Source organism: Oncorhynchus masou, chromosome 11, assembly GCF_036934945.1.
Source record: "Oncorhynchus masou masou isolate Uvic2021 chromosome 11, UVic_Omas_1.1, whole genome shotgun sequence".
NCBI lineage: Eukaryota > Metazoa > Chordata > Actinopteri > Salmoniformes > Salmonidae > Oncorhynchus > Oncorhynchus masou.
The window spans coordinates 33,629,798-33,640,684 of record NC_088222.1 but is presented as its reverse complement, the minus strand read 5'-3'; the positions used below and the strand labels follow the sequence as shown (position 1 = coordinate 33,640,684).

General features: G+C 39.4%; 1 protein-coding gene across 1 annotated transcript in view; it reads left to right on the top strand.

Moving 5' to 3' along the window:
- The first annotated feature begins 4,550 nt into the window (after positions 1-4,550).
- The window catches only part of LOC135548568 (UV radiation resistance-associated gene protein-like), a 165,113-nt gene continuing 158,776 nt past the window's right edge, over positions 4,551-10,887 (top strand). The window contains exon 1 of the mRNA XM_064978312.1: positions 4,551-4,881. Within this exon, the coding sequence (XP_064834384.1) occupies positions 4,780-4,881 (102 nt within the window). The 5' untranslated portion in view covers positions 4,551-4,779. The remainder of the gene's footprint in view (positions 4,882-10,887) is intronic.

Below are 10,887 nucleotides of genomic sequence, written 5' to 3'. Positions count from 1 at the left end.
AGACTGTACCTAAGTTCATACTGTGTAATTTAATGCTTTCACACTATTTCAGGATGTGAAGTAGCATGCTAGAGAATAATACTGGTTTCCAAATTGCATTTCAGTTATGCTTCAGTGGTTATGCATGTTGAGTTCTTGTTCATTGGAGAGGGGAAGATGTAGTAGGATGTCCCTTGGGGGTATCCGTACCTATGTATGACATGCGCAGACTAGGCTAGTAAACATGCTGAAGCTAGAACCTCATTGTCGTGCCTCCTGATTTTAGATAATACTACAGATGTTGTTGCTAATTTGAATAACTTTCAAATTATCATCATCTCGTGAGTGGAACTTTGATTTTTATTGCAGTGGGCATGCTGTTGTTAGCCATCTATTTTAAAATAACTTTTGTGTATGTGTGAAACATTGTTTCATTTAAACTTTAGGTTACTTTGTGTGCTAAACGTGAAATGTTTTTTTTGCAATGGGAAGTAATGGTTGTACATTTCGATAAGGAAATGCTTAGCCTAATGGTTGTGTTTTTGTATTCTTATGATTGGGACCTACTGGCTTATTTTGTCCAAGTGAATGGACTGCTTCTCCTTTAATTAACATCATTCTGTGTGTGATTGCTGTCTTTCCATCGGCCCTATGCAGTGGTGTAGTGGTGCCTGGAGAAGTGGGGCCTGTGTGAAGGAAAGGTGCCCTGTGTGAAAAATCCTTTTTCAGACATCATTCTCAAAACCACAAAAAAAACCTTCTAAGTTCACAACAATCCTTAAACCACATCAGAAGACCATGTTTGAGATCTGGGAAAAACTGAAAAAATATATTTTTGGAGGGTGTAGTTGCATTTGAATTAAATTGAGCAATACAAATGCCCTCCCCATTAATATAAATCAGTATTATAACTTTGTCAGGTAGGCCTAAATTGCAGCCAACATTTAATTGGGAAGGTTTTTTGGGAAAGTCATTAAATATTTATGAAAACAGTGTATGATTACTAAATTCCGCATCGCAAATAGCATACTAACCAACACTTCGGACCAAACATTTTCAATATCTGTTTTGCATACCCATTGTTGCCTTAGTTATCATTTACTGGTAGATATGTCAATGGTCTCCTACTTAAAAACTCTACACCCCCAAGGTCTTAATGAGGAGGACCTTGTATGTTTCTTGTAGTGTTGTCTACTCACACTAGGAGTCCCTCCCCATCCCCAAACTGTTGTATATTCCCAATTCTATGTACATATGGATGGTCAATTTTCGAAACTCTTCTATATATTCCTTGTTAATATGCATTGACTCCCTATTTTCTAGTCTCTAATTAACTATCTGCTTGCACAGGTTGCGCCTGTTACACACAGAAGGTGTTTTAAGCACAGTACATGTCAAAAGTTTGGACACACCTACTCATTTGTTCTTTATTTTTACTATTTTCTACATTGTAGAAGAATAGTGAAGACATCAAAACGATTAAATAACACATATGGATTCATGTATTAACCAAAAAGGTGTTGGAGAGTGATGGAGTGCTGCATCAGATGACCTGGCCTCCACAATCACCCAACCTCAACCCTATTGAGATGATTTGGGATGATTTGGACAGCAGAGTGAAGGAAAAGCAATCAACAAGTGCTCAGCATATGTGGGAACCCCCTCAAAACGGTTGGAAAAGCATTCCAGGTGAAGCTGGTTGAGAGAATGCCAAGAGTGTGCAAAGCTGTTATCAAGGCAAAGGGTGGATACTTGGAAGAATCTAAAATATATTTTGATTTGTTGAACACTTTTTTGGTTACTACATGATTCCATATGTGTTATTTCATTGTTTGGATGTCTTTACTACATTTCTACATTGTAGAGAAAATAAAATGGAATGAGTAGGTGTGTCCAAACTTTTGACTGGTACTGTATGTGTTCTTAATATGTTTGTACAGCGCTGATGAAGGCATAAGTCTGAAACATACCATATGTCCTGTTTCTTTTTATTAGCACCTTGCACTTTCACTTTTTGTATTATTTTGAGCATGGATTGAATTAATTATATTATCTTTGCATCTCAGCCACCCTGGGTTATTCCTCTTCATGGTTTTAAGTGTGACTACTTTTTTAAATCTACAGATATAAGCTGAAACATCTTTCCTACCTACCAGCTATCGATGCCATTCTTCTGTGAGCTGCTCCATGAGACAACCAGTTGAGAGCTGCATGCTCTTGTTGCCTGCAGATGATTTTCCACTGAAACTAGGCTATGTTTATATACACTATATCTACACAAACGTGTGTGGACACCCATTCAAATTAGTGCACTCTCTGACCTATATGAGTGCTCTGATATCAGGGTTGCTGTCCTTTCAGTATCACAAGCCTGTCACATACTGAAGGCCAAATAGACTCGACACTGCACAAACATGTCTATAATAAATATAGACTGTTACAATTTCCCCGGTCTCCCCTTAGTAATAATGAGCGTGCAAATTTCCAACACAGTTCCCCACTCTTCCCTACCAACGAGTCAAGGAAACAATGACAAAGTTTGAGGATATTTTTAAATTTTAAATAGTAATGTTACAAGTAAAATAGGAATCCCAGATTTCAATAGGCAATAACATAGGCTATTGATGTTTCAAGAAAGCAGTGTATATATTTGGCCTAGTGAAGCGGTTTTATGCGCTGACTTAATGGAAGCGGATAATTATGAGTTTTTTTACTCTGCTGGTCTCTGGAAGAAATTACGAGTCCTCACTGTCCATTACCTAGTCAAGACCAAGTAAAAATGTATCCATCACCGAGACACTCAATATGTGGTGTGTCTGCCGAATCCCTTCGGTAGCACGGGAGGGAGCCAGAGATAATTATTATCTTCCCTGTTCCCTAGCGAGGGTGTTTAAAAAAATGTTTGTAGTTCTCCCTCAGATCGCCTAAAATGAAGGTCGTTAAAACCTACGGTGAGTGATGAGGGTGTCAATATTGGATTAGTTGGCCAGAACTGTGGCTCCTGGGTGACAGTGGACCTTGGTCGATCAACAGATCGTAGGCAGGTCAAAACTCACCATCGAGCTGCCAACAATGATGGTGCTCGTGATGGAATCCGATGGGGAAGCAACTTGCTGAACTTCAGTTGCTGTGGGGGAGGGTGCCATCTGCTGGGACAGGCGGCTGCCCAGGCGGCTGATAGGCGGCTGTGTCCCCAGCACAAGGTGCACCTGTGCAATAATCATGCCGTTTAATCAGCTTTTTGATATGCCATACCTGTCAAGTGTATGGAATATCTTAGCAAAAGAAAAATGCTCACAAACAGAGATGTAAATAACATTGGGCACAAAATTGGATAGATATGAGCTTTTTGTATATATGGAACATTTCTGGGATCTTTTATTTCAACTCATTAAACATGGGACCTACACTTTACATGTTGTGTTTATATTTTTGTTCCTTGTACAATTGATGTATGAACACTTAGGCCAAGTATGTATTGATTTGGCTTGATTGATGTGAATATATGTACAAGTTTGTTGTAAATATGTTTGGCCTTGACCCATGTAATATGATTGTGTTCTTAACTTCAGTTGACAAAGTTGATAAAATAAATGTTCTATCACCATTCAGTTAATTAGCCAATTAGGCAATCAAATGATTAGGACAAACAAAAAACACTCCACTACTGTACTTGAGTGAATTGAATTGTCACCAGCAGGTCACGCGATAGATAGATAGATAGATACATGCAGAAACATTCACTTCCTCATATTTAGAGGAAGTTTCTTTCCACAAGATAGCACAGCCACAAAGTCAAAATTGTCCACGTTGTAAAAATGTATTAAAACAAAACAGCTTTTCGGTCCTAATTTAAGGTTAGGCACACGGTTAGCAGTGTGGATACGGTTAGAGTTAAGGTTCGGTTTTAAATCACATTTTAAGAGTATACATACAGATTTTGTCAAATGAACGTAACATTTTTATTTTGGGGGAATTTGAGCTAACCCTAACCCTTTTCATAACTTTAACCTAATTATCCTAACCTGCTACATTAATACTCTTAACCTGCTGTGAAAGGTCAAATCTGGCGTTTGTCGTAAAGATGCAAATAGTCTATATCGTAAAAATACAATAACACAAAAGGTGACTTTTTGGTATTGATTTAAGTTTAGGCATACGATTGGCTGTGTGGTTAGGTTAAAAATAAAAATGTAAGAAGATAAATCGGACTCCCGAGTGGTGCAGCAGCCTAAGGCACTGCATCTCAGTGCAAGAGGCGTCACTAGTCCCTGTTTCGAATCCAGGCTGTATCCTGCCGTGATTGGGAGTCCCATAGGGCGGCGCATAATTTGCCCAGCGTCGTCAGGATTTGGCCGGGGTAGGCCGTCATTGTAAATAAGAATTTGTTCTTAACTGACTTGCACAGTTAAATAAAGTTTACATTTAAAATATATATATACATTGTATGAATAGGCGGGGGTTATGACTTTGTGTTTGTGCTAACTAGTGACGATACCTGAGCGGAGTCCCCATATTAGTTTTTTCTGTAGCAACGGAAGTTCGGTTGAAAACCGGAAACATCCGTGTTGTCTCGACTTCGCGTAGAGTGCTCTTTGACAGACGGATGACAGCTTCCTGAGCAAGTCCTACTTTGTTTATGGCACGTAGCTAGCTAGCTAACTGACGGCTACAAAAGTGCTTTGTTTTCTTATTAAGCGGATTACTGCACTGATACATACATTTCTGGCGTAGAAGGTGAATCTAGATTTACATGATCCGGGGTTGTTTGGTACGAACGCCTCTGGTGCCGTTAGGAGAATGAACTCCATCACCGGTCGGGATCACCCTGTACCCGCCTCCTCTGTCAACTCTGGAGCCTCATCTTCTCGAGGCTTGCACGTAGAACTCACATCTCAGCAGGTAAGGACATGGACCCTCAGCTCGGTGGAATGTTTTTATGATTGACTCTCATGCTGTAATAATGCTGTGTGTCACATGTCAAAACTGCAAGATGAATACAGCAGGCCTATTACAGCTCTCTTGGGTTGCGAGACAGTTATACGTTGTCTATAATAGCTAGTTAGATACATGTGCAAATGTTAGATATTTAGTTTGCAAGTAACAGAGACGAATATGCTAGCTAGCCAGCTTAGTTAGCCCTAGCCTTGTCGCAAACACTGCTGGAAGCCTGGGGAAGTTCAATGGCAGAAATCAGCTAAAGAGGGGTTGGAAGTTGGTGCAAATCAGTGATGCCTCGCAACACGTCAAACCAATCAAATGCCTTATTATGGCGGGGCTTTTCTTTCAAAAACAATCATTTCTAAGTGACCCCAAACACACGTGTGTGTGTGTGTGTGTGTGTGTGTGTGTGTGTGTGTGTGTGTGTGTGTGTGTGTGTGTGTGTGTAAGGGTTGAATGTGTAATCATTTCAAAATTGCATATAGTCTTTAAGGTGCATGTTTTCAAATCTGGAATTATTGAAGTTGCCTTTACTGGCTGCTGAGATATACATTAATTCCTGCTTATTATCATATTTTTAAACAACATCCTACAATGCTACTTTGGGAAGAAACCATCTTTATGAATGACTTGACTGGTGTCACAGCACAGGTCTGCCTGAACACTGAGTAGTATTGTTGGGAGGTAGCTAGCTGTGCTGGGAAACACCCAGTGTCAAGGACTCATTAACTCAGAATATGAGCAGAATATGGCTTGTGAATCTCTTCTCATTGCAGGCTTGTTAAAGTTTCACAAGATTCATAAGTGACTGCGGAAAGTAGGCCTTGTTAGGGAATCACTGTTAACCAGCCCTCTCACCTAATATGCACAGGCCGACACCGGACAGCCATGGACGTTGAAAAGTCATTTGACTTCTGTTTCATAAGTTTGGACAGTACAGCACAGTATAGATCAGTACAGTATAATGTACTCAATTGTTCTGTACTGAACTATACTCTACTCTATTGTACTCTACTCTATTGTACTCTACTATATTGTACTCTGCTGTACTGGGATTTGGTCTATGATTGTTACAGATGTGGTCCGGACCAACCAAATTTGGTCTTGTTTGCGGGTAAAGCTCATTTGAATAATAGCCAGCATTATTTTGTTTGACTTTTCAAGCTTGGATAGTAGATTTCGGTGGAAAAGGACAAAGAAGCATATGATATACCTGGTTGTATTGATAGCATGCAATTTGGTGGAGGCCTATATGATCAACTACTCTCCTTTACTAGATTAGATTCAATCCGATGTTCAGAGATGGAAAACTTTCCTTATTTCTATGTTAGGAGGGTCAACATAATCAAGATTAATATATTACCATGGTTGATGTATTTATTCCTAGTTTTACCAGTTTCAATTCCATTCAACTTCTTTAAGAATAAATGACCTACTCTCCAACTTTATTTGGAATGGAAAGCCTTTAAGAGTCAAATTGAATGTTTTACACTTACCTTATGAAGCTGGACAATAACAACACCGTTTAGTCCTGGTTCCAAAGTGGCATCATTCATTTTTAGCAAATGTATTAAAATGGCACTCTACTGTCATTCAATTAATTACAAGGAAAATGTGGGTTATCCAAAACCAATTTCTTTAAATTATTATAACTTAGAAATCTTATTCAATCGCTTCAATAGAATCTGGATGAATCTAAAGCTTCTCGCTTTGATTGAATTTCTACCTAATAGCACAGAACTTTTATAAAGGAAAAATGGGAAACAGATCTCTTAGAAAATGTATGAGACTATTGGTCACAGATATGTAAAAATGTTCATAATTTCTCCTACAACCTTAGAGGTAAATTATTGCAATTTAAGATAATCAGTTGGATTTACTACACTTCTGCCAGAATGCCTGTTATGCACCCAGAAATGTTGGAGAAAAGCAACCCTATTACATATGCTGTGGTCCTGTGACAAACTGACACCATTTTGGGATAATGTCTGTGATATCACATTATTGTGTTTAGGAATTTCTGTCTATCGCCACGATAGATGTCTGTTGGGAAATGTAAATATTGATGACCAATATCAGTTTTTTTTTTTTTTACCTGGGTATAATTGCTGCATTTTTTTTTTATAGCTATCAATTGGAAAGCATCATACTCACCATCAATAACGAACTGGAGTTCTGAACTATATAGTTACTTTTCTTTAGATTGTGTTGTATGAATTTTAAGCAAAAAAAAGGACATGTTTGATCAAATCTGGAAACTTCACATTGACCAACTTGAGGAATGTGACTTTTCCCAACAGACATAATTACAGTGGGGCAAAAAAGTATTCAGTCAGCCACCAATGGTGCAAGTTCTCCCACTTAAAAAGATGAGAGGCCTGTAATTTTCATCATAGGTAGTACACTTCAACTATGACAGACAAAATTAGAAACAAAATCCAGAAAATCACATTGTAGGATTTTTAATAAATTTATTTGCAAATTATGGTGGAAAAATAAGTATTTTGTCAATAACAAGTTATCTCAATACTTTGTTAAATACCCTTTGTTGGCAATGACAGAGGTCAAACGTTTTCTGTAAGTCTTCACACGGTTTTCACACACTGTTGCTGGTATTTTGGCCCATTCCTCCATGCAGATCTCCTCTAGAGCAGTGATGTTTTGGGGCTGTTGCTGAGCAACACGGACTTTCAACTCCCTCCAAAGATTTTCAATGGGGTTGAGATCTGGAGACTGGCTCGGCCACTCCAGGACCTTGAAATGCTTCTTACGAAGCCACTCCTTCGTTGCCCGGACGGTGTGTTTGGGATCATTGTGATGCTGAAAGACCCAGCCACGTTTAATCTTCAATGCCCTTGCTGATGGAAGGAGGTTTTCACTCAAAATCTCACGATACATGGCCCCATTCATTCTTTCCTTTACACGGATCAGTCGTCCTGGTCCCTTTGCAGAAAAACAGCCCCAAAGCATGATGTTTCCACCCCCATGCTTCACAGTAGACATGGTGTTCTTTGGATGCAACTCAGCATTCTTTGTCCTCCAAACACGGCGAGTTGAGTTTTTACCAAAAAGTTAGATTTTGGTTTCATCTGACCATATGACATTCTCCCAATCTTCTTCTGGATCATCCAAATGCTCTCTAGCAAACTTCAGATGGGCCTGGACATTTACTGGCTTAAGCAGGGGGACACGTCTGGCACTGCAGGATTTAAGTCCCTGGCGGCGTAGTGTGTTACTGATGGTAGGCTTTGTTACTTTGGTCCCAGCTCTCTGCAGGTCATTCACTAGGTCACCCATGTTGTTCTGAGATTTTTGCTGACAGTTCTTGTGATCATTTTGACCCCACGAGGGGGGGGGGAGCCCCAGATCGAGGGAGATTATCAGTGGTCTTGTATGTCTTCCATTTCCTAATAATTGCTCCCACAGTTGATTTCTTCAAACCAAGCTGCTTACCCATTGTAGATTCAGTCTTCCCAGCCTGGTGCAGGTCTACAATTTTGTTTCTGGTGTCCTTTAACAGCTCTTTGGTCTTGGCCATAGTGGAGTTTGGAGTGTGACTGTTTGAGGTTGTGGACAGGTGTCTTTTATACTGATAACAAGTTCAAACAGGTGCCATTAATAGAGGTAACGATTGGAGGACACAGGACCCTCTTAAAGAAGTTGTTACAGGTCTGTGAGAGCCAGAAATCTTGGTTGTTTGTAGGTGACCAAATACTTATTTTCCACTATAATTTGCAAATAAATTCATTAAAAAGCCTACAATGATATTTTCCGGATTTTTGTTTTCTAATTTTGTCTGTCATTGAAGTGTACCTATGATGAAAATTACAGGCCTCTCAACCTTTTAAGTGGGAGAACTTGCACAATTGGTGGCTGACGAAATACTTTTTTGCCCCACTGTATGTTTTAATTTTACATATGTACATTATATGTGTATGTGTATTGAAAGGGGAGGCTGCTGTGTGTTCATGTACAGGTGTGGGCATGTTGTACTGTGTAATGGGTGTGGTGCTTGTGTTTATAGAAAAATATACAATACCAGTCAAAAGTTTGGACACATACTCATTCAAGGGTTTTTCTTTATTTGCTCTACATTGTAGAATAATAGTGAAGAGATCAAAACTATGAAATAACACATGGAATCATATTGTAACTAAAAAAAGTGTTAAACAAATCAAAATATATTTTGTATTTGAGGTTCTTCAAAGTTGCAGCCTTGATGACAGCTTTGCACACTCTTGGCATTCTCTCAACCAGCTTCATGAGGTAGTCACCTGGAATGCATTTCAATTAACAGGTGTGCCTTGTTAAAAGTTCATTTGTGGAATTTCTTTCCTTAATGTGTTTGAGCAATCAGTTGTGTTGTGACGGGGTATGTATGGGTGGTTTACAGAAGATAGTCCTATTTGGTAAAATACCATGTCCATATTATGGCAAGAACAGCTAAAATAAGCAAAGAGAAACGACAGTCCATCATTACTTTAAGAATGAATGAATAATTAAAATGCAGCTGTAAAATAACAGTGGTACAACGGGTACTGGTACAGAGCTGGTGGGACTTTCATTTGTTTTTTAACAGGACAATTTAAACATTTTATTTTACCTTGATTTAACTAGGCAAGTCAGTTAAGAACAAATTCTTATTTTCAATGACTGCCTTGTCTGCAGTTCAGGGGCAGTACTACTATTTTTTTTTACCTTGTCAGCTCGGGGATTTGATCTTGTTCCGGTTACTAGTCCAACGCTCTAACCACTAGGCTACCTGCCACCCCCAATGACCCAAAACACACCACCAGGCTGTGTAAGAGCTATTTGACCAAGAAGGAGAGTGATGGTGTGCTGCTTCAGATGACCTGGCCTCTACAATCACCTGACCTCAACCCAATTCTGATGGTTTGGGATGAGTTGTACCGGAGAAAAGTCAGCTGACCATTTCTATGGGGGGTTGCTGAACAAGTTGGGTTTTTGTTTCCGAGCAACCTTATTCTTATAGGGCATCCCATGACTTAGATTTATCCCTAATGCCTGTGGTGGTGGAAGCTCAGTGTGGGCTGCTGGAGTTTGAAGAATGCAGATCAGGTGAGGGCCTTGGCCTGCCGTTGACATAGATAGTCCTACTGCTGCTCTGACACTGCTGCCCCTGAGGAGTGACCTCATTCAATGGCCCCTCTTTTCACGGGTATCATGTCCCATTGCCATTCTCTTGAGTTATACCCCCCCCCTCAATTATGAGGCTTTTTCTTTGGAGCCATTATTTTTTATAGATGCAGTTCTCTGTAAAATAAAGTCTTCTTCAGTTATTCAGTTAGTTTTTTGGGTTGGCTGTAACTGATCCTTTCTCTTCAAGCAGGTTCCTTTTTTATTTTAGGCTACTTCTCAATTTCTTTTGAAATGTGGACTTCTGACTGATGTCCAACCATGGTTATGTTCTGTCAGGGGTGTGGAACAAATTTTATAGAGCTGCGGAATCATGGGTTTTCTTCTCTGAGACGTACTGTACAAATGCTTTTTGTGTGTCATTGGCATGCTGGCTTGGACTTTAGTTGATGAAACTGTGGAGCTTTTGTCAGGGAAACACAGTGAAGTCAACACATGAATGAACTCTGCTTTCAAATGAAACGCTTGTCTGCAAATTGTTTTCTTTTTGGACAAATGTTGATAGTAGATGACGTGTGACTAACCAGATACTAGGGTCTGGACGATAACAGACTTGTTAATGTCGTGGCAAGGAAACAAAGCACGAAGAGGCTTTAACTTCTTTAGGAAAACTACCCTAATGTCAATTGTTTTCTTTCTCAAGCTATAGCACACAATATGTTACAAATTCAGCATGTTTTTAAAGGACCAAAGAGTTTTTGTCTGCTTTGTTTTTTCATTTTTACAGTGAAAAAAATATTGCGATACTGGTATCATCCCGGCCCTACCAGATACGCCAAGTTCTCTCCAACCGAGCTACTATATTCTAAA